At 47.5% G+C, this 24,089-nt stretch overlaps 1 protein-coding gene across 2 annotated transcripts; it reads left to right on the plus strand.

Moving 5' to 3' along the window:
- Positions 1-508: 508 nt before the first annotated feature.
- Positions 509-19,625, plus strand: CALCOCO1 (calcium binding and coiled-coil domain 1). Of its 2 annotated transcripts, none has more exons than XM_066258550.1 (15): positions 509-575; positions 3,165-3,344; positions 3,675-3,777; positions 5,037-5,227; positions 7,585-7,743; positions 8,124-8,272; positions 10,721-10,811; positions 13,997-14,152; positions 14,867-15,121; positions 15,571-15,696; positions 16,160-16,255; positions 16,608-16,716; positions 16,921-17,120; positions 17,510-17,616; positions 18,597-19,625. In XM_066258550.1, the coding sequence occupies exons 2-15, from the start codon at positions 3,189-3,191 to the stop codon at positions 18,766-18,768; spliced, it is 2,070 nt and encodes a 689-aa protein (XP_066114647.1). In that variant the 5' UTR covers positions 509-575; positions 3,165-3,188; the 3' UTR covers positions 18,769-19,625. The 2 variants fall into 2 exon arrangements, with proteins under 2 accessions (XP_066114647.1, XP_066114648.1); XM_066258551.1 differs by having other exon boundaries at positions 16,166-16,255.
- The last annotated feature ends 4,464 nt before the right edge of the window (positions 19,626-24,089 follow it).

Here is a 24,089-nt window from a genome sequence, read left to right on the forward strand (position 1 = left end):
GCCCTTATAGAGCCTAGCAATCCTATCACATAACTTTGATATTTTAGACCGGTTCCTTAACCGCTCCGAGGTTTAGTTTCTTCCTTTGTAACGTATGAAAGCAATACTATCTCACAGCTTGTTGTTAAAAGTAAACAAGAGAGTACATCTGAACTTGTTCGGCCCACTGTAAATTACTACAAAGCAGACGTTAGAGCAGTAACAACTCCCTAACCCCCTACCACGCACTTGACAAACCACCAGTCACCACTAATACAGCCTGCCCCTCGTAAGGAATCATGGGCTGTGAAGTCCTCTGATGCACACACCCTCGTTTGCTGTCATGGAAGCGAAAACTATGCTTCCCAGAATGCAATGGTGAGGCCGCCGCCACGAGCGCCCTCTTCTCCGCCCTCCTTGCGCATGGCCTCCTGGGACGTGTAGTCCCCTATCCAAATTGGCTCACCAGTAAAAGGCTGTGGGGGAACCACAAACCCCAGAAGTCCTCGCGCCCGCTCTTCTCCCGCCCCTCTCTGAGTCGGAGTGCTGTTTTTGTCGTTGGTGAAAGGTGAGGGAACAGCTGATCCGTCTGTAGGGTAAGAAACTTGGCCTAATTTGGGGGCGACCTTATGGGGAGTCACCCCACTCTCCGGTTTGTGAAAGGATAAGCTGAGGGGACTGTAGAAGGGGGATGCAGGAGCGTTTGGGTTTTAATACTTTCCGTTCTGGAGAAGCCACACCACTGTTTTGGGAGTGCTTGGTCTCAAGGCGGCCCCAATCAAAGGGATGCCCCCGTCACTGTTCTTACCTTCCTCTCCGTTCTTCTTTTAAAAGCTTGGGACGCTTAAAGGGGTTGGGGAGGCTGAAATCTTTTCTTATTCTCCCCTATGCAAGACCTGGCCCTCAGAAACCTTCCCTTTACCCCTCCACCCTTCGCCAATCCAAAGGCCTTTACTATGTGACTCATTGGGGAGAAAACCTTACAAGGTGTAGAATGTCAAGGAAACCTAGGCCCCTGCAGAGTGGGGTGACGGTACCCCACCATAGGAACACCTCAATCTGGCTACACACATATACCTTGGATGCCCAGAGCTCTCTTTCAGGCCTGAGGAATGTTTCCAGCTGTTAAGGATTTTATTTGTGGCGAGTATTTGAGATTTCCCAGGCTTAGATTTTTGGAATAACTTATCCCCTCTTAAGAAAGCCAGAGAACTGTGTTTGGAGAATACATGAACTAGTTTTAACTAGAGATTTTTAAGAGAGGTGAAAATTCAAAGAAACCTCTTTTCCTCATTTCAGTCTAGTTTGGAAGCAAAAGTTGCTCCTTTTTGTTGAGCTGGCTTACATTTCCATGTATACTGAGCATCTGTCTTCTTTTAAAGTTCTTGCTCCCCCCTTTCTTTAGTCTGGTGTGGGTTCGTGATGTTTGGGGGCATGTACATGATTAGTGGCTGTGGCTGACCGGACACAGTCAGCTGGGGCTGACACAGGATGATTACTGGGTTAGAGAGGAGGGAGGAGGATGGCCATCTCACAGCCCTGGGCTTGGGAGTTCTCTTGATTGTTATTATCTTTCCTCACCCCAGCCCCATTTCAATTAATTCTCCCCACCTAACTTCTCTCAATTTCCTCCTATAGTGTGCTTCCAGCTACTAATCCAAGCAGATAGAGGAATTCAGCACTTAGAATTGAGGCCAAGGGGAGCAGAGAGAAAATGGGAAGGGAAATACTGGAGTTAGGTTACATATAGTCAAACCAGTAGGTTTCTAATTCTGCTTCAAGCAAGACCAGAAGAAAAGAATGTTAGGTTCTTTTTGAACTATCTCTTCCTTCTCTCAACATTATATTTATATAAATATTCCCTTCTCAGGGCTCCTTACTTTCCACCTTCCAATCTTTCCCCTGTCCAGGGGTGGGGCTTTCCTGGCTCCAAGCCCCCACGTTCCACCTTCCCACACCACCACGTTCCTGCTGAGTGTTTCACTCCACCCTTGTATAGCAGCCTCCTCCAGAATTCTTGACTTCCTGAAATAATGAAGTTGAGGACAGAACCTGTCTTTCCTTATATCCTCCCTCTCCTGTCTCTTAGATGAGAGTGGAAGCTGTTTTGGTTTATTTTGTTTGTTTTAATGGGGTTAGACAGTTCAGAGAGGGGGAGAGAATAAGAGCTCAGGAGCCTAAGGTTTGGACTGGTTTCCAACCCCACGCTATATTTTATATTTATTTTATTTTTTATTTTTTGTATTTTTCTGAAGTTGGAAACGGGAGGCAGTCAGACAGACTCCCGCATGCGCCTGACCGGGATCCACCTGGCATGCCCACCAGGGGGCGATGCTCTGCCCATCTGGGGCGTCGCTCTGCTGCAATCAGAGCCATTCTAGCACCTGAGGCGGAGGCCACAGAGCCATCCTCAGCGCCCGGGCAAACTTTGCTCCAATAGATCCTCAGCTCCGGGAGGGGAAGAGAGAGACAGAGAGGAAGGAGAGGGGGAGGGGTAGAGAAGCAGATGGGCACTTCTCCTGTGTGCCCTGGCCAGGAATCGAACCCAGGACTCCCACACTCCAGGCCAACGCTCTGCCACTGAGCTAACCGGCCAGGGCCCCCATGCTATATTTTAGCTCTGAGGTCGCAATTATTACTTTCAGAGGTTAGTTGCTATTTTCAGATGTCATAGTCCTTCTGCTATACAGTTGGGTCAGCAAGCTCAGGAGTGCACAAGTAGACCTGCTCAGAATGAGGGGGCCCCACACCTCAGCTGGATTTTTAATTCAAGAGCCAGGAGATGTGAGGGATGGGGTCTGGACATGGAAACTGAAGAATTTGAAATGCTCAAATTAAGAGGCGTGAAAGGAGAGACTAAGGAGGGCAGAGCCTGGGATACTGAGACTTGGTCAGCGGAGCTGTGAAAAGGGAGCACAAATTAGATCTTAACTCTAAGCAGAGTTTATGATTTAGAGTGGGTGTGATGTGAGACAGGATTAGGATTGACATGGAAGGCCAGCCAGACTTGTGTCCTGCAGGCTAAGAGTAACATCTCTAAAAGGGTCCTATAATCCTCAGGGACTGAAGACTAAATATGACTTCATCTCCAGGTGCAGTGACAGGGGATATGGCTGGAAATGGATGGAACTTAGAGGGGAAAAGGGAATGGAGAAACTTTAGGATATTAACCCTTTGTTTCATAGGGGGGCACATATCTCAAGGGAAGAATGGAAGAATCATCACTAAGCCGGGCACCATCTCGGGGTGGAGTCAACTTTTTAAATGTGGCCCGGACCTACATCCCCAACACCAAAGTGGAATGTCACTACACCCTTCCCCCAGGCACTGTGCCCAGTGCCAGTGACTGGATTGGCATCTTCAAGGTACACCTGGAAACCTTTATGGCTCAGGTTTATAGGCTGGTTGGAATAGGGAAAATGACTAGATTTTTGGATTCTCAACCTCATATTGACAGAGAAGAAGGGGAAAAGATGTCACAGATGACAGAGGCCATCTATCTATATAAGCAAAGCTCATCTTCTCCCCATTTAGCCTTGCTGTCTTTTGACATATTAGTGTCCCCCACTTTCCCTGTCTCTCATCCTTGCCACTGTAACACCATCTTTTCCTCCCATTTAATCCCTCAGCCCTTTCTACTATCTATAGCTGGTAGTTCCATCACCCTAGTCCTCTCTCACCTTGGACTTTCACAGGTAGAGGCTGCCTGTGTTCGGGATTACCACACGTTTGTATGGTCTTCAGTGCCTGAAAGTGCAACTGACAGCTCCCCCATTCATGCCAGTGTCCAGTTCCAAGGTACAAGGGAAGATGGAGAACCAGGAGGGAGGGGTTAAGGTTTGGAAGAGGTTTGGAAAAAGGAAGTGGGCTCAGAAACATGAAAGGCACAGAGAACAAGAAAAAATAAGTGCAAATAAATTAAATAAGAAATATATATTGCCTGACCTGTTGTGGTGTAGCGTATAAAGTGTCAACCTGGAACGCTGAGGTCGCTGGTTCAAAACCCTGGGATTGCCTGACCAGTGGATAGAGCGTCGGACTGGGATGCGGAAGACCCAGGTTCGAGACCCCAAGGTCGCCAGCTTGAGCGAGGGCTCATCTGGTTTGAGCAAAAGCTCACCAGCTTGAACCCAATGTTGCTGGCTCGAGCAAGGGGTTACTTGGTCTGCTGAAGGCCCGCGGTCAAGGCACATTAAAAAAAAACAAAAAAAAACAAACAAAAAACAAAACAAAACTCTAGGATTGCCCAGTCAAGGCACATATGAGAGCCAGCTACTATGAGTTGATGCTTCCTGCTCCTCCTCCCTTCCCCCCTTCCTCTCTCTAAAATCAATAAATAAAAATCTTTTAAAAAAATAAAGAAAGAAAATATCCAACAGACTCAGCTGACATGGGATTATCTCAGAATTGATGACTTATGACTTATAGTCTATAGATGGAAGGATCTATAGAGTACAACTAACCCCACCTCCTACTGAAAGAAGTAGGAACTAGGGGTAGGGAAGAGGTAAAGGAGTTATCAAATGTTAAGAAGAAGGTGGTCATTTGATTCTGAAAGGCCTGGGTTCAAATCAACTCTAATACTTATAAGCTGTTTGACACTGGGCAAATTATTTAACCTCTCTGTGTCTATTATGTTAACATTAAAATAAGCTACATCTACTAAAAGGGATGCTTGGTTTAAAGGGACACTGAGAGGATTTTAAATGATATAGAGAAAACTGTTAGCACAGTAACTGGTACATGATGAGCAACAGTGATTGGTACATGGTGAGCAGTCAATAAAGAGTAACTAGCATTATTATTATTATTATTATTATTATTATTGAAGGTAGGTTTAAGAAACAGAGGAAGGAAAGGACTAGGCAGAAAGGAGGGAGAAGAGTATCCCCGGGAACAGAAATAGCCTGTGGGAGGTGGAGAGGAGAGAAAACATGGAACAAAGAGCAAGGGGCCAGAGCCAAAGACAGTGACTAATAAAATACAACAAAGGTACCTGCTGAGCATGGAGGGCCTGGGGTCATACTGGGGTCCTGGGTCCATTCTTCTTCCCACAGCCAGCTACCTGCCCAAGCCAGGAGCCCAGCTCTACCAGTTTCGATATGTGAATCGCCAGGGTCGGGTGTGTGGGCAGAGCCCTGCTTTCCAGTTCCGAGAGCCAAGGCCCATGGATGAACTGGTGACTGTTGAGGAGACTGATGGCGGCTCTGATATCCTGCTAGTTGTCCCCAAAGCAACTGTGTTGCAGGTAAGAACAGAGCAACAGAGCATGGAGTTGCATGGGAGTCAGTGGACACCATGGCAAGGGGCCTTTTCCCACTGCACCCTCCCCTCAGCTGTAGCTTCAACTGAAGACCTCACTGGGAGTTATACAAAAGTCTTATCTTCAAGAAAGTCTCAATGTAACATAGACATGAACATGTCGGGCAGGAAAGCAAGCCACCATTACTCAAGATTTCACAAGAACTCTATAAGTGTTCCTTCTTTAAGTGCTACATCCTGCCCTAGGCCCTAGAAGAAAATGCAAAGAGTTAAGGGAGGCCACTCCAGGGAATGAATGACAAGAGGAAGGGGCAGATGAGACCCACTTCCAGGACAGGTGAGGAGTGAGAACAGATATTCAGGACCCCAGACCTGCTCCATCCAATACCAGAGGCACTATCCACATGTGCCTCTTTAATACTTGAAACTTGACTATTCCAAATTGAAATGTACTGTATGGGTAAAACACTTACTGGATTTTGAAGACCTACTATTAAAAAAAAATCTGCATGATATTTTATTTTGATTAGATGTTGAAATAATATTTTGGATAGACTGAGCCTGACCAGATGGTGGCACAGTGGATAGAGCATTGGACTGGGAAGCAGAGGACCCAGGTTCGAAATGCCGAAGTTGCTGGCTTGAGTGCGGGCTCACTAGCTTGAGCAAGGGATCGCTGGCTTTAGCATGGGATCATAGACATGACCCCATGGTCGCTGGCTTGAAACCCAAGGTTGCTGGCTTGAGCAAGGGGTCACTCGCTCTGCTGTACACCCCCCCCCCCCAGTCAAGGCACATATGAGAAAGCAATCACCGAACAATCACTAAGGAGCTTCAACGAAGAATTGATGCTTCTCATATCTTTCCCTTTCTGTCTGTCTATTCCTATCTATCCCTCTCTCTGACTCTTTCTGTCTCTGTCAAAAATATACATATATTTTTAATAGACTGAGTTAGATAAAATATTGTTAAAATTATTTCACGTGCGGCTTGACCTGTGATGGCACAGTGGATAAAGCGTTGACCCTGGAACACTGAGGTTGCCGGTTTGAAACCCTGGGCTTGCCTGGTCAAGGCACATATGGGAGTTGATGCTTCCTGCTCCTACCCCCTTCTCTCTCCCTTTCTCTATCTCTCTGTTCTCTCTCTAAAAATGAATAAATAAAATCTAAAAAAAAAAATTTCACCTGCTTCTTTTTAGTACTTTTTTAAATATCTACTAGAAAATTTTAAGTCATATATGTGGCTCATATTATTTTTCTATTGGACCAAATAGAGAAGAGTTAGGAAGTAGAAGCAGATGTTAGCAAGGAAGACTTCCTGAAGAAAGGTGAAGACCAGCTAGGTGGGAAGGAAGTACACTCCCCAGATAAGAGGACAGGTCTGAGGAAGGCTCAGAAGAGGTAAACTGAATAGTTTGTCTTTGGTTTTGATAAACACCAGCCCTCTAGAACCCTGTGAACACATGGAGTCGACAAAAGAATAGGAAAAAGATGTTTATATCTTAACATTAGTCAGAGATGAGTAAGCTCCTAGACCATATTCTGTTTTTACATTCATCACTCTCATTACAATTATCTTGAAACAACCCAGGCTAAGGAATCACTTTACAAATGAGGACACAGATTTCAGAGAAGTTAAGTCATTTGTTCAGAGTCACATAGCTCATAAAAATTGTATTGGAGATTTAAACCTAGTGTCTGACTGCTGAATCAGTAGGTTAAAATTAGGGAAACCCATCTCTTGTCTGTGTGGATTTACAAAGACTTCTACCAGCTGAGGGATTCCTGCCATGGCTGAGCCAAGGAGGGTCCAACCCTCAGGTGGGAAGAAGTAAAAGAAGGGTGGGCAGTTAAGAGTGCCAGGAGCTGGCCCTGGCTGGGTAGCTCAGTGATGGAGCATTACCTGGCACACCAAGATCGCGGGTTTGATCCCTGGTCAGAGCACATACTAGAAGCAACCAATGAGTACACAGCTAAATGAAATAAGTTGATGCTTCTCTATCTTTTTCTCTCACTCCCTCTCTCTCTCTCCCCTCCTTCCTCTCTCCTCCTCTTCTCTCTCTTCCCCTCCTTCCCCCCCTCTCTCTTTCTTTCTCTCTTTCTCTCTCTCATCCTCCCCCCCCCTCAAATCAATGGAAAAATAAGTAAATAAAATGAAGAGTGCTGGGTGGGGCCTGGTGTGTCTGGTGGCTGGTGTACAGGATTCAGTAGCACACAAACCTCTTTGTATTCTGTGATGCTGTGACTTCCCAATCCTGAAATGCATCTGCAGAGTGATGGGGATGGGACCTTGGAATGGGTGCTTCACAAGCACACCCCCTTCTTATCCTGCCCCCTGTAGAACCAGCTGGATGAAAGCCAGCAAGAGAGGAATGACCTGATGCAACTGAAGCTGCAGCTGGAGAGGCAGGTCACAGAGCTGAGGAGCCGAGTACAGGAGCTTGAGATGGCTCTGGCAACTGCCAGGCAGGAGCACACGGAGCTGACAGAACAGTACAAGGTGGGATTTGGGCTGGGGGCAGAACAGGGCCCAGATACTCACCCAAGGTCCAAAATCGGAAGCCGGTGAAGAGATGTTAGTGGGCTTTCAAGATGGTTCTGGCATCAAAGAAATAGGTAAAAGGTGTAACAAGTGGGATTCTTGATATGATGGGAGACACATCCCAGATTTGTAAAAGACTCGGTTCTCTGAACACCGGAATGCTGAGGCAGAGTGGAAGTAGCTATATTCACTGGTAAGGGAATTTTCCCTTACAGTTTCTGATTCAAGGAAGATTACTGGGGAGATGGGTGGGAACAAACTCTGGTATGCTCCTAAGCCTTTGCTCCACTCTTTGAGATGAGTTTCAACTTTTCTCTTTTGGGGAACCTTAATTCCAGGAGCTTTCCCAGTCCTATGGGGAACTCACAGAAGAGAGGGACATGTTGAACCAGCAACAGGGAGACCATGTGACACACATCCTGGAACTGGAAAATGACATCCAGACCATCAGTGAGAAAGTGCTTACAAAGGAGGTGGAGCTGGACAGGTGAGGGTCCTCCTCTACCCCATTGCTTCCTGTCATTTCCTGTGCCCCTGGAAATCCAGCCTCCTGTTTCAAGCAGGCAGTCCTGCTCTCTTGTCTCAGGTGGTTTCCCTTTTCTTTCTCAACCTCACTTAGGGTATTTCAATTACTGAGATTATCTTTTACTGCTTTACTATCTTCCATCTTTAGCTAACTTATTCTGTATTCCTCACCTTCAGAAGTAATTGTAGTTACTATTTATTGTGTAGCAAAGGCTAAGCAGGAGCTAGGAGTAGAGGATTTGAAAAAAAGAATGGATAGAACAGTCAATACAAGATAAGAAAAGATAAGATTTCAGATTTTACCACAGCAAAGAATAAAATGACTTTGTTCTCACTGTTAGGAAATGTTAGAATGAATGGTCTATGAATTTTATGGACTCTTTCCTGAAAAAAAAGTATAAATTGTAAACTTTTACCATTGGGAGGAATGTAAGGTATTTAACAGGGTATGGAGGAGAAGATCATTACTTGAGAAGCAGCCTCTTTCACTGTCAGATGTCTGTCATTTTTGTATCTCTGTGTTGATTCAATCTCTGCCAAACTGTACCCTTCACCCTTTGGTCCTAGTTTAGACCTCTAGAGCCACACTAAATAAATTTCTTTCTTCTACCAGACAACTATTATTTCTATCAAATAACACAAATATTGACCTCTTCCCCTGCTTGTTCTTCAGATTTTCACCAAGAGAAATACTCTAGTTATTTCTTCCATCAAATGATGTAATTAAGTTTCTTTCATTCAGTAAATGGTAGCTTTGATTTTATTTTTTTTCATTGATTTGAAAGAGAGACAGCCTGACCAGGTGGTGGAGCAGTGGATAGAGCATTGGCCTGGGATGCTGAGGACCTAGATTCGAAACACCAGGGTCTCTGGCTTAAGCACAGGCTTATACGGCTTGAGCATGGGACCATAGACATGACCCATGGTCGCTGGCTGGAGCCCAAAGGTCTCTGGCTTGAGCAAGGGGTCACTGGCTCAGCTGAAGCCCCCTGGTCAAGGCACATATGAGAAAACAATCAATGAACAACTAAGGCACTGCAACAAAGAATTGATGCTCTCATCTCTCTCCCTTCCCATCTGTGTGTGTGTGTGTGTGTGTGTGTGTGTGTCTCTTTAACAAGAGAGAGAGAGAGAGAGAGGAAGTGGGGGGAGAAAGAGAGAAGCACCCACTCTAGTTGTACACTCATTAGTTGCTTCTAGTATGTGCCCTGATCAGGAGATCTAACCCACGATCTCAGCGCACTGGGATGATGCTCTATCCACTGAACCATCCGGCCAGGACCTGGCTATTATCTTTTTAAAACTCTCTAAAGGAAAAAGGCATTCTGTCCAAGGCCCAGAATAAAAAGTGAGTTGATCCCTGAGGCTTCTTTAGTCCAGGACATGTTAATCTTGCCCTAGGAAGATACTAAATGTCTAGGATCTAAATCATGGAATAGAAAAGGAGGGATCAGCCTGGCCAGGGAGTGGCACAGTGAATAGAGCATTAGACTGATACACAAGAAGACCCAGATTCAAAACCCCAAGGTCATGAGCTTGAACGCAGACTCACCACCTTGAACACAGGGTCACTGGCTTGAGCATGGGATCATAGACATGACCCTATGTCAATGGCTTAAGCCCAAAGGTCGCTGGCTTAAACAAGGGGTCACTCGCTCTGCTGTAGCCCCCCAGTCAAGGTACATATGAGAAAGTAATTAATGAACAACTAAGGTGCTGCAGGGAAGAATTGATGCTTCTCATCTCCCTTCCTGACTGTCTTTCCCTGTCTGTCCTTCTCTCCCTCTCTCTCTCTCTCTCTTTCTCTCTCTCTCTGCCATAAATAAATAAAGTTTTGATAGTTTTTAATAGTTGAAATATTTTTGATATGTGAAAAATAGGTGAAACTAAAATGTTGTTCTTAAATAAAGTTTTATTGGAATAGCCATGCTCATTTATTTACTTCTTATCTATGGCTGATTCCTCAGGACAATGACAGAGTTGAGTAGTTGCCATAGAAACCACATGGTCTGCAAAGCCTAAAATATTTACTATTGAGCCTTTTACAGGAAAAGTCTGCCAACTTCCTATCTAGACCAAAAGTTTATAATCAACAATGGCTGTCCCTTGTCTAGAAAAGACTGGATTCTGGTCTCCTGACTGACTCAAAACCAAGGAGCCATCAACAGATCATTTCTTAAAATGATATATAAAAAGAAAAGAAAAACTTTATATCTAGATTGTGCTCCAGAATCAGGAATGTTGAGTACTTGGGGCTTAGAACTCGGTTTGGGAATTGGAGCATGCCAGAGAAAAGTGGGGGTCTGAGCCTTCTAGGCACCAGTAAAAGAGCTCAGGACAGAAGTTTGAGTACTTCATTTCTTCTCTGGTGACCAGTCGGTTATCTGATATTCTGTCCCCCAATTCATAGGGTTAGAGACACAGTGAAGGCCCTGACTCGTGAACAAGAAAAGCTCCTTGGGCAGTTAAAGGAAGTGCAAGCAGACAAGGAGCAAAGCGAGGTAAGGGCTCAGGGTTGGTTTGCCTTCTCAATTGTTCCGGTGTTTATTGAGTGCCTTCTGAGTGATGGGCACTAAAGGGGATAAAAATGTAAAGAAACATCACGTACACGCTCCTAGGGAACTAAGTCATATACATAAATCAGGATTAGTCAAGGGGGAATGTAAGTATCAACAGAAAAGTGTGATAAAGTGTTCTGATGCTCCACAGAGGTGAATGTGAGCACATCTTGTTAGAGACATTAGCAGGGACTTTTAAAAGAGGGGCATAGGCCTGACCAGGTGGTGGCACAGTGGATATGCATCTGACTAGAACACGAAGATCCAGGTTCAAAACCCTGAGGTTACTTGAGTGCGGGCTCATCTGGCTTGAGTGTGGCTTGAACGTGAGATCATGGAAATGACCCCGTGGTTGCTGGATTGAGCCCAAAGGTCGCTGGCTTGAAGCCCAAGGTCACTGACTTAAGCAAGGGGTCACTCGCTCTGCTGTAGCAACCCCCTGTCAGGGCACATATGGGAATGCAGTCAATGAACAACTAAGGTGTCACAACAAAGAATTGATGCTCCTCATCTCTCTTCCTGTCTGTCTGTCCCTCTCTGTCTCTGTCAAAAAAAAAACTCAGAAAAAATAATAAAAGAGGGGCAGAGTCTGACCAGATGGTGGCGCAGTGGATAGAGCATTCGCCTGGGATTCTGAGGACTCATGTTTGAAACTTTGAGGTCACTGGCTTGAGCACAGGCTCATATGATTTGAATATAGGGTTGCTGGCTTGAGCGTGAGATCATACACAGGACCCCATGGTCACTGGCCTGAGCCCAAAGGTCACCAGCTTGAAGCCCAAGGCCACTGGCTTGAGCAAGTGGTCACTCTCTCTGCTATAGCCCCTGCACTGGTCATGGCACATATGAGAAAGCAATCAATGAACAACTAAGGTGCCGCAATGAAAAACTGATGATTGATGCTTCTCATCTCTCTTTGTTCCTGTCTGTCTCTATCTGTCCCTCTCTGTCACTGTCTCTCACTAAAAAATAAAAGAGAGATATAAACTAGCTTAGTATTTCTAAACATTTTTAGCAGCAGTGCTCTTTCTGCCCCATCCTCTGATGAAGTTTTACATCTTTGTTTTTGTTTTTTTTTCCAAAGTTAGAAGCGGGAAGGCAGTCAGACAAGACTCCCACATGCACCCCACTGGGATCCACCCGGCATGCCCACCAGGGGCGATGCTCTGCCCATCTGGGGCATTGCTCTGTTGCGGCCAGAGCCATTTTAGCACCTGAGATAGAGGCCATGGAGCCATCCTCAGCACCTGGGCCAACCTTGCTCCAAGGAGCGTTGGCTGCGGGAGGAGAAGAGAGAGACAGAGAGGAAGGAGAGGGGGAAGGGTAGAGAAGCAAATAGGCACTTCTCCTGTGTGCCCTGATTGGGAATCAAACCCAGGACTTCCACATTCTGGGCTGACACTCCACCGCTGAACCAACCAGCCAGGGCAAAGTTTTACATCTTAAGTGGAACCTCACTGAATAAATAAGAGCAATATTTCATTACTATTTATTACTATATTTTTTATAAATTCAAATGTATAACATTTACATTTTTATTTTAATTTTATTTATTCATTTTAGAGAGAAAGAGAGCGAGAGAGAAAGCGAGAGAGAGAAAGAGAGAGAGAGAGGGGAGAGAGAGGAGCAGGAAGCATCAACTCCCATATGTGCCTTGACCAGGCAAGCCCAGGGTTTCGAACCAGCAGCCTCAGCGTTCCAGTTCGATGCTTTATCCACTGCGCCACCACAGGTCAGGCCCAACATTTACATTTAAGGTAATGAAAGCAATTAGATAATTTTGATGGATACCAAACTTTGAAATTGGAGGTTGTGGATGACTGTTCGGTCAGCCTCAGCAGCTAATGTAGTTCTGTATTTTGTTTTAGTTGTACAATATTGAGAACACTTTGAGTCACATACAAGTAGGTGCAAATTGGTGACAGTTTTTAAACTATCCACCTGTAATCTCATTTTGCTCTTCACATCAATAGAAGGTACAATAGAAACTTTATTCTGAGCTTTGCACAAAAATGTATTAACCTGGAAACATGTCCATGGATTGGTGATCTCCAAGGTTTTCACTCGTGAGTTTGTGCATTTCTTCACATAATTTTTAATATTTTAAAATATTTGAAGTTTAAATCAAATATTTGCAGAGCCTCTGAATGGCTTCCTCAGAACCCCAGGCTTCTGTGGAAGATTATTTGAAAACCTTTTGCTCAATAGTGAAGAACAGGTAGAATTTGAGTAGACAGATGAAGGGAGGCCATCCTAGGAACAGAGGAAAACATGAGCAAAGGCTTACAATTCAGAACACTTTGGGCAGTTGAATATGTGGATGAAGAGTTTGAGATAAGCCCTGGTAAGATTGTAGACAAGCATAATTTAATCTTTATTCTGTAAGCATTGAGAGGCATTGATGATTTTCAAGTAGGTGGCATGTACTCAGAGAAGATTAATCTGATTGTTTTGTGGGAAAGGAGCTAGTTGTGAAGTTTTTCAGTAGTTTAAGCAAGAAATGACCAGAGCCTGAGCTAACATGGCTGTGGCAATAGTAAAAAAGAGAGAATGGTCGTGAACAACATGCAGGATGGAGAAGCAATAGGGTTTTCTGTGGGCCACTAGGGAGAGAACAGAGCCAAGCATGGCAGCAGTGTGTCCAGCTTGAGTCACCTGGGTATTAGTTTGAACTATGGACAGAAATACAAGTGGAAAGAACTAGGGTTGAATGGGAGGTAGAATATGCTGAGTGTGTGGGGCCTGGAGGACATTTAGACTGTTTTGCTTTAACCCTTAAAGTAGTGAGTATTTTGTTAACCCTTGGAGTGAGGATGTACATGAACATTTGTACTACTCAAAGGGTTAAAAGAAAAAGTGGGAAAGCAGAAATGGGACCTGGGATACCTAGATTTATGTAAGACCTTGGGCTGTGGCACTGGATAACGCATTTAGGAAGCTGGAGATTGGATGTTCATGATTGAGTCGCTTTGAGCTGAGAACCCAAGAAGGGCTGGCAAGAGCAGAATGCTTGAGTTTGTGTTAAATCTGAGAAGTGGAATCTTGACTTCTCTTATCACAGTGGTTTACCTCCTTAGCTACCCCAGATACATATACTCCTTTCCTTACCTATTCTCCACCTCCTTCAGGCTGAGCTCCAAATGGCACAACAGGAGAATCGTCACTTGAATTTGGAGCTTCAGGAAGCCAAAGGCTGGCAGGAGGAGCAGGTTGCTCAGACCCAGCGACTGAAAGACAAGGTGGCCCAGATGAAGGACACCCTAAGCCAGGCCCAGCAGCGGGTGGTGAGTGAAGCCCCTAGGCAATAAGAAGTAGAGAAAGCCTGACCAGGCGGTGGTGCAGTGGATAGAGCATCAACCTGGGACACCAACGACCCAGGTTCAGAACCCTGAGGTCGCTGGCTTGAGTGTGGTATCATTGACATGACCCCATGGTTGCTGGCTTGAGCCCAAGGTCGCCGGCTTGAGCAAGGGGTCACTGGCTCAGCTGGAACCCCCAGTCAAGGCACATATGAGAAAGCAAACAACAAACAACTAAGGTGTCACAACTATGAGTTGATGCTTCTCATCTTTCTCCCTACCTGTTTGTCTGTCTCTGTCTCTGTCTCTCTCTTGCTAAAAAAAAAAAAAAAAAAAAAAAAAATGTAGAGAAAGTTCCAAGGGCTAATTATAGAAAAGTCTAGAGAAAGACATGGCTAACCTGACCTGTGGTGGCGCAGTGGATAAAGTGTCAACCTGGAAGTGCTGAGGTCGCCAGTTCGAAACCCTGGGCTTGCCTGGTCAAGGCACATATGGGAGTTAATGCTTCCAGCTCCTCCCCCCTTCTCTCTCTCTGTCTCTCCTCTCTAAAATGAATAAATAAAATTAAAAAAAAAAAAAGACATGACTAAAGACTAACATCCCTCTTCTGAGTGGGGGAGGAGAGAGCCTACTTACTACCTTCCTGGTTCACAAAGACTCACTTGGAGCCCTGATCTTCATCTCTTCCTTTCTCCTGAGGCTGAGCTGAAGTCCCTGAAGGAGCAGCTTCGAGGAGCCCAGGACCTTGCAGCCTCAAGCCAGCAGAAAGCTACCCTTCTTGGGGAGGAGTTGGCCAGTGCAGCGGGTGCCAGGGACCGCACCATAGCTGAGCTACACCGCAGTCGCCTGGAAGTGGCTGGAGTCAATGGCAGGCTGGCTGAGCTCAGTCTGCATCTGAAGGAGGAAAAAAGCCAGTGGAGCAAGGAGCGGGCAGGGATGCTGCAGAATTTGGAGGTAGAGATGGGGAGAGCTGACAGGCTCACTTCCCGTCCCTCCACCTCTTTGTGGTCAGATCTCCTAAGAGGAGAAAGGGGGGAATGGGAGCCTCAGAAAACTTAGGGATGCGGAGGGGCTGTGAGGGAGAAACACTTCACTATCCAGGCTTGACCCATCCCTAAACAGAGTGTCCCAACCCTGATCTTCATAGCACCTTCCTTGGTTACCATCTTTATTCAGAAACATTTACCGTCCTAGGCACAGAGCCTGTGCTAATGCCCATTACTGATCATCAAGGCACCTTGTTTTTAGATCCCTTCCTTCATTCGCAGGTTAAAGGGAATGAGGATAGCAAGAAGGGGAAATTGCTCCCAGAAGACTTGGTTAAATAAAGGAAGGGTCACAGTGAGGGACCAGGGGCGTCCCTGTTCCTTCACCCTCCCATTTTCCTTCTGGCCATCTCCCAGGCAGAGAAGGACAAGATCCTGAAGCTGAGTGCAGAGATACTTCGGCTAGAAAAGGCAGTTCAAGAGGAGAGGACCCAGAATCATATGCTCAAGACTCAACTGGCACGGGAAAAGGATTCTAGCCTGGTGAGGCACCCCCAAATTCTGGTCCTCCTGAGGCCAGTGCCCCTCCTTCTGTCTTAAGTGTGAGCTCAAAAGAGCCAGGTGCTCGCTTGTATGTTGGGCAGCCCCTTACTTGCACACCTCCCAGCCCTCATTGGTTTGAAACATGCCATGTTTCTGGTCTCAGGCCATACATTCTGGGACTAGTAGTGATGACTCAGGAGGATTAAAGAGTATCCCTGCTTTGCTCCTGCAGCCCAGCCCAAGTCATCCAGGTCCTCACTCAAGAGGGCAGAGACTGAATCTCCCGTGGCCAAGAAAAGGGGCTCATGGAAAAAGTGTTGGGGCTTCTCCTGTATGTGTTGAGGCAAGGGAGGAATGAAGGCACCGAGAGGCGTGATTAATGGATTGTTGGGTCCAGGTCCCAGAGCCCAGGTTTTCCAAAGTACGTTCTAGGCTCCAAACTGCATTTGGCCCTTTTCCTCAGGTGCAGTTATCAGAAAGTAAGCGAGAGCTGACCGAGCTGCGGTCTGCCCTGCATGTGCTCCAAAAGGAAAAGGAGCAGTTGCAGGAGGAGAAGCAGGTGAGAACCCAGAACCCAGGCCCCCTGGTTGCCAGAATGGAGGGCTTGAGGGCTAGAAACTGTGTCTTATCCCTTAGCTTAGAAACTGGTATCTCTAAGAGGGCCCAGAAGCTAAAAATGGGAACATTATCAGCTGATTTGACAGGACAGGATGATTGCTGGGGGAAGGGAGGGGTGTAGGGGGAAGGAAGGCCCTTGGGTAAATGGGAATCTACCTTAAGCTGCCCTACCTTGGTGAAGGTGTCTAATCCTCAGAAGCTCAGAGTTCATCTTGAACACAGGAGAAGGTTGTACAGGGAAGCAAGGTTAGCTTCTTCCCAGCCTCTCACACCTCTTTTCTACCCAACACCAGGAACTGCTGGAGTACATGAGAAAGCTGGAGGCCCGCCTTGAGAAGGTGGCAGATGAGAAGTGGAATGAGGACGCTGCTACAGAGGATGAGGAGGCAGCTGCAGGGCTGAGTCTGTATACTCCCAATCTTGTGACACCTCTTGGGGAAAGTTTCATGTGACCCACTGGAAACTTCCTTTGCCTTCTGTTTTACCTTTTTCCTTCCCAGACTCTGGCCCCTGTCTTTTAACTGTATACTTTATCCACAGGATTCAGAACTGATCCAACCCTCTAACAGTGTATCCTTCTTTCTCTGCCCACTCCCTTGCCTACAGGCTGCCCAGCTGCTCTGACAGACTCAGAAGATGAGTCCCCGGAGGACATGAGGCTCCCACCATATGGCTTATGTGAGCGTGCTGACTCAGGCCCCTCTTCTGTTGGACCCCAAGAGGCCTCTCCCCTAGTTGTCATCAACCAGCCAGCTCCCATTGCTCCCCACCTCTCAGGGCCAGCCGAGGACAATAGCTCTGACTCGGTGAGCAGTGAGGAAGAATGGAACAGGGGCAGGGAGGGGGTGGTAGGGCCAAGCCCAATGACCCAGCCTCCATAGCAGGAAGACTTAGCCATATAGGACTCTCAGTTTTTCTTGGAGAAGAGAAGGCAGACCCACCCTCTCTTCAAGGCCACCCAATGGACACCACCCCAAAACCCAATCTGACCCAAAAGCCTCACTACTGCCAGTCCCTACCCCCCACACATTCTCTGCTTATCCACCAGCTCCCTTCAAAACACCCTTCCTGCCCCACTCTTACTACAGCCCTCTGTTCTGTCCTGGCCTGGACAGCTTTCCTTAACTGTTCCAAAGTGCTACTCCCCCATCCTGGGATGCCACCCTAAAACCCAACCTATCTCTTCTGTGCCCAGGAGGCTGAAGATGAGAAGTCAGTCCTGATGGCAGCTGTGCAGAGCGGGGGTGAAGAGGCCAATCTGCTGCTTCCTGAATTGGGCAGTGCCTTCTATGACATGGCCAGGTGAATACAAAAAGGGGAGGACAGGAGGGAGGTGGGAGAATGCCAACAGAAGGGGCATCTGGGTGAACAGCCCCCAACACTTCCCCCAAACTCTTTCTTGCCCCAGCCAAGAAAAGGAGACATAGGTGTGGATGACACAGAAAATTACTCACCAGTCTAAATCCCAGGTGTCTTAGGTAGTCCCTCCCCTCAGCTTATCAATACACATGCACTCAGAGGCCCTGCCTTAAACTGGCTTCTGTGTTCTAGCACCATCTTCTGTGGAGCCCAAATTGCCCTGCATCCCCTCTCTCTCCTGCCCCTATCCCTTCCCCAACCACCAGGTAGGTACCTAGGCTCCATCGGGGGAGGAAGGGAGGTAGGTGACCAAGCCCCCCAGGGACAAGAACAGCGAGGAGACTGGGATCCATTTGACCACCCCTGAAATGCTGTCTGTCTCTCCTGACTTCCCTGAGGGACCCTTGGGGTGGTAAAGCTGCAGGGCTGGGGAATTCAGGTACCAGAGTGCCCCCTCTGCCTTCCTTTATTCTGCAGGTCAAGAGGGGAAGGCAGAGGGAAGAGAGATTTTATCATCTAGTCCCCAGCTTTGCCTGGATGTGAGATGGGCTCAGGGAAGGGGGGGGTGATGCTGTCATCCTTCTTGGCTGGAGCAGGAAGATGAAGGACAATGTCAGACTCATTTTCAACCTCATTAGGCAGCAGACAGACAGAGATGGAGGGAGGAGAGCAGGAGTTTGGGGAATGGGCTCTGTACTCTGAGACCAGCAGGAACTAAAGAAGAAGGGCACAGGGAATCGGGAAACTAAGGCCTCCAGTATTGTGGGAGAAAGTTGTTGTGGAAGAGGCTAGGAGAGAGCACTACCAGGATGCTGTGTTAGGAACAGGGGAATCCGGAAACAGAGAAATGCGTGCATCCCTCTCCCTGAGGTCTGCAAGTCAAGAAGAAAACACTGACTCCTTTCCCCTCTGTCTCTCTTCAGTGGCTTTGCAGTGGGTCTCTTGTCGGAGGCCAGCACTGGGGGCACCCCTCCATGGAAGGAATGTCCCATTTGTAAGGAGCGCTTCCCAGCTGAGAGTGATAAGGATACCCTGGAGGACCACATGGATGGACACTTCTTTTTCAGCACCCAGAACCCATTCACCTTTGAGTGATCTCACCTTTCCCTAGTATAAGCACAAACACGCGCGCGCACACACACACACAGTCATACACAGACACACACTTAGGTCTCATGACTCTTTTCCAACACAATGGGCTCCATGATACTGTTCCTAAGAACCACTCCTGTATGCTCTTTTTATCCCAAGCTCTCCAACCTCATCCTCTTCTACCCAGCTCTTTTGTTCAGGCAGGGCTTCCTCACGAAGGCAGTGGCTGAATTTACCCCCAGAAGTGGTTTTGGAGGAACCAGGATGGAGGAGGCCTGCCCTCGGGGGAAAGACTCAGCCCCTCCTAGCTCTGGTTGCTCTTGTCACACACCAGCCACCGCACAAGCCACCACCACCACCACTACACCTACACCTCACACACCTAGTCTCTGGGGCCCCAAAGCCAATCCCTGGGGCACCCTTTCTTATTTGGAGTCAGTTCCCTGAGTTTCCTCTGGGGCCTGCATTGAGGCAGCAGCATGGACACCATGCCCTCTTCAGGTCTCTCAGTTGAGCTTCCTTGGTCCCTCTTACTGCCCTATTGCCATCTGCAGCCCATCCCAGCCTTTGCCCATACCATTAGGTATTAAGTGTGAAGGTTTCTTTTGTATTTTTGAGATTTTCTGTACTCTTATCTCCTGTTCCTCCCTGCCACCCCCCCCCCCTCCCAGTGTCCTCACATGGAAAGAATAATGCATTGTGCCTTCTGTGAGGGATGGGGGAACCAATGGTCCCAAGTTTCCCCATTTCCCAGCCCTTCCTCTCCAGGTTCCCCCACAGCAATAAGAGCTCTCCCCCCAATATCCCAAAATATATTTATATGGTATGTATAACTCTTCTAATAAAATGTGTTGCCTGAACAGGCGGTGGTGCAATGGATAGAGCGTCGGCCTGGGATGCTGAGGATCCAGGTTCAAAAGTGCAAGATTGCTGGCTTGAGCACAGACTCATCCAGTTTGAGCGCAGGGTCACTGGCTTGAGCCCAAGGTCGCTGGCTTGAGCAAGGGGTCTCTGGCTTGGGTGTAGCCCCCCCCCCCCTGTCAAGGCATATACGAGAAAGCAATCAATGAACAGCTAAAGAGCCACAATGAAGAATTGATGCTTCTCATCTCTCTCCCTTCCTATCTGTCCTTGTCTGTCCCTCCATCTTGCTAAAAAAAAAAAAAAAAATTGTGTGTGTGTGTGTGCTTACCATGAAGTGTGACTAAAGCAAAGAAGGGCTAGACACCTGGTTCTTAGACCTTGGTGGAGGGTCAAGGGAGGGAGGAGGCTCCAGGCAGGCTCTATCCTGTTATGCCTCCTGCTGTGCTGGCCACCAGTGGGAATAGGAGGAGGGAGGGATCTTTGTCTCAGGTGGAGGTCTGGCTAGAGGAGTACTGCAGTGACGAAGGGAGCAAACTGGATCGGTGTCAGCTTGCTCGGGGTTTAGTCGTGGAGGTGGGACCCAGGGTACAGGACCAAACTGCATTAGAAGTCAGGGGAGGTTTCCACCACTCAGACCTTCACCCTCTATAGCAGCCATCACTGTTCCTTGGGCCAAAGGACAGACATTACTCCTGTCAAGAGTGCACACCTTTGAGTACCACTTAATAAAAAATGCCCTAAACCAGGGGTCCCCAAACTTTTTACACAGGGGGCCAGTTCACTGTCCCTCAGACCATTGGAGGGCCGGACTATAAAAAAAAACTATGAACAAATCCCTATGCACACTGCACATATTTTAAAGTAAAAAAAAAAAAAACAGGAACAAATACAATATTTAAAATAAAGAACAAGTAAATTTAAATCAACAAACTGACCAGTATTTCAATGGGAACTATGCTCCTCTCACTGACCACCAATGAAAGAGGTGCCCCTTCCGGAAGTGCAGCGGGAACCGGATAAATGGCCTTAGGGGGCTGTATGCGGCCCGTGGGCCATAGTTTGGGGTCCCCTGCCTTAAACCCTATGCCTCTAGAGACTATTTTATATTCTTCCCATCTCTGCCTTCCTCTCTTCCTCTGTTACCCTCCTCACACACCCATGCACACATTCTGACTCCACAATTACAAAAACACATTCGTTCACTCTAACCAGCTTCACAGGCTAGCGCTAGACAGACACAGCATCATAAAGCATTTGTCGGCCCTGGCCGGTTGGCTCAGCGGTAGAGCGTCGGCCTGGCGTGCAGGGGACCCGGGTTTGATTCCCGGCCAGGGCACACAGGAGAAGCGCCCATTTGCTTCTCCACCCCCACCCCCTCCTTCCTCTCTGTCTCTCTCTTCCCCTCCTGCAGCCAAGGCTCCATTGGAGCAAAGATGGCCCGGGCACTGGGGATGGCTCCTTGGCCTCTGCCCCAGGCGCTAGAGTGGCTCTGGTCTCGGCAGAGTGACGCCCCGGAGGGGCAGAGCATCGCCCCCTGGTGGGCAGAGCATCGCCCCCTGGTGGGCGTGCCGGGTGGATCCCGGTCGGGCGCATGCGGGAGTCTGTCTGACTGTCTCTCCCCTTTCCAGCTTCAGAAAAATACAAAAAATAAAAAAATAAAGCATTTGTCAAGAACCTGCGTGCTCACAAGGCTCTGAGGAGTGCCTACAGCACACTGCACACCATCCCAGTAGCCCCCTTACCATCCACCCTGCATTCCCTTCAGAGCCCCTGGGTAGGCCACTGCCACCTCACCATTCCCTCTACCTGCCTGAATCCCTCCCTCCCTTCCACCCTCCCTTCCATCCCCCCTTCTAGCCCCACCTGGATCACATCTTACATCCTTCCTTCTTCCCTCACATCACTGTCTCCTAGCAACCCCATCTCATTCCCTGAATCCCTTCCAAGGAAATTAGAGATAATGGATCTCTCCTCTCTCCATCTCAACTCCTCTTTATTGATCCTCCTTTAATGAAAGTTAATTATAACAATGATTTAATTAATAGAATCCCTCTCTTTTTTTATTGCTTCCCGTATTAAGACTATTAATAAATATGAGCTGGGCTGACAGAGGCATCCATCACCTGCCTGGGATTCCCCCCATCCCTCTTTTTCCCCTCCCCTGTGTCTCCTCCCACTCTTGGCCTATAAACTTGCCGGGGTAGTGGGGGTTAATCAGAGAGGAATTATGAGCCAACATTTCCAGCAGGAGGTACATTTAATGAAATCACTTGTGATTTATGTCTGGGTGGTTAGGGAGGGAAGAATCTGGAACCCAGATATCCTGGCTTCCAGAAAGGTGGCCCCTGAGTGCAAAAGAGAAAGACAAAACAGGAACCCAGAGCCCCCACTCTCACCCACAGCCCCTGCTAAGGTACACACACCCCACTGGAGCCATAAGGGTAGCTGCACAAGGTCACTGACACACAGGCTGCCGAACTGAAAGCACTTAGGAGGACTGCAGCCTGGCTTTCGTTCTTTCCAGCCTCCAAAATTTGACAGGGGTCATTCTCACTTTTTTTCTCCCCAGCCCAGTTCTGCTTCACCTCCCTAAACCTGCCCCATGCTCCTTTCCTCTGTGAACAACCCCTCATTCCTCATCAGATCCCTCCACCCAGATATTTAGACCCCTAGCTGCTCCTTTCTCTGCCCTTTGTATGGCTCCTGATGTGAAATCTGCATCTTCAGGATGGGAGTTCCCAGAAGCTGAGGGCCATTTCCCTTGCCTACCTAGGATCCAGGGCCTGGTCTCTGACAGAGGGAGCTCAGGGAGGGGTAATTGACTTCATTGGCAGGGAGGGAAGATACCTGGGTTTCAATCTGAGGGTTTTTTCCTACTTGTGTGGCATTTGGCAATTCAGCCTTTCTACTCGTTCCCCTGCTGAAATGGATCCTCTCTTTCTCCTTGCTTCCCAGCATCCATGCAGAAACTGATGGACCTGAATGGGCTTAAGAACTAGTGTGAGAGGAAAAGTCAGAGCAAGAAGCAGCAAATAGGAACTTGAGTGTCATTATTTGGTAGGAGATGAATGAATCCAAATATTACTGCCCTCTGGCAGAACCTCAGTGGCTGGCTGTTACCTACGGGAATGTGAAGTGCAGACTGCTGAGTGCCAGTCAGGGTCTGCAGTCCCACTTTCCATTTCCCGTCCTATCCTAAGGAACCCTGGACTCCAGTTTTACAGAATCACTCCACAAAAATAGGCACTACATTTTTTTTTCTTTAGCGGGAGAGAGACAGGAAGGGAGAGAGATGAGAAGCATCAACTCATAGTTGCAGCTCCTTAAGTTGTTCATTGATTGCTTTCTCATACTTGCCTTGACATGGGGACTCCAAATTAGCCAGTGACCCCTTGCCCAAGCCAGCAACCTTGGGCACAAGCCAGAGACCTTGGGGTCATGTCTGTGATCCCACACTCAAGCCAGTGACCCTGAGCTCAAGCTGGTGACTTTGGGGTTTCAAGCCTGGGTCCTCAGAATCCCAGGCCGATTTTCTATCCACTGTGCCACCGCCTGGTTAGGCTAGGCACTACTTTGGATGCCTCTGAACACGTTTTCCCCTCAGCTCAATGGACCACCTCCTCCATGAAGCCCTACTTGACTTCATTCAGTTACATTTGAAATACTACATACAGCACTTGGTGAAAACATATTACATTATGTTTAGGCTCTGGCTGGGTAGCTTAGTTGGTTGTCCGATATACCAAGCTTGCAAGTTCAATCCCTAGTGATGGCCCATAAAGAATCAACCAATGAATGCATGAACAAGTGAAACAGCCTGACCAGGTGGTGGCGCTGTGAATAGAGTGTCAGACTGGGACACAGAGGACCCACGTTTGAAACCCCGAGGTCACTGGCTTGAGCGTGGGGTCGCTAGCTTGAGCCCAAGGTTGCTGGCTTGTGCAAGTGGTCACTGGCTCAGCAGGAACCCCCCAGTTAAATGGATAACTAAAGTGATACAATTAGAAGTTGATGCTTTTTATCTCTCTCCCTGTCTCTCTCTCTCTCTCTCTCTCAAAAAAAAAAAAAAAGACATAACTTGCTCAGGGGTCTCAACACTCAAATAGGGCTGCAGAGTAAGGATTATACGTGGTGTGTGAAGTGAGGCTGGAAAAGATGGACTAAAAAGCATTTACTCATACATTCACTCAACAAATATTCATCGAGTGCTCACTGTGTGCAGGTGTTGTTCTAGGCACTGAGAAACAGATAGGAATGCCTGCCCTCATGAAGCTTACACTCTATTGGTAGATCACAAAAGTCCAGAGAAACCAGTTAGCAACCCACTGTAATAACTCCAGGAAAAAATAGTGAGCATTGAACTTACGCTGTGTAAAAAGGAAAAGGGGCAGAATTGTTTAGGATGCAGAATTAATGAAACTTGGTGATAATTAGATATCGGAAGTGAACAAAAAAAGAGT

Source organism: Saccopteryx bilineata, chromosome 2 (genome assembly GCF_036850765.1).
Source record: "Saccopteryx bilineata isolate mSacBil1 chromosome 2, mSacBil1_pri_phased_curated, whole genome shotgun sequence".
NCBI lineage: Eukaryota > Metazoa > Chordata > Mammalia > Chiroptera > Emballonuridae > Saccopteryx > Saccopteryx bilineata.

What these genes read in the sequence shown, in the direction of transcription:
- CALCOCO1 (XM_066258550.1), top strand. Translation starts at nt 3,189, where the DNA reads ATGGAAGAATCATCACTAAGCCGGGCACCATCTCGGGGTGGAGTCAAC. An exon ending in GCCAGGCCCAGCAGCGGGTG is followed by an intron (nt 14,153 to 14,866) that starts GTGAGTGAAGCC and finishes CTTTCTCCTGAG; the next exon opens with GCTGAGCTGAAGTCCCTGAA. An exon ending in GGATGCTGCAGAATTTGGAG is followed by an intron (nt 15,122 to 15,570) that starts GTAGAGATGGGG and finishes GCCATCTCCCAG; the next exon opens with GCAGAGAAGGACAAGATCCT.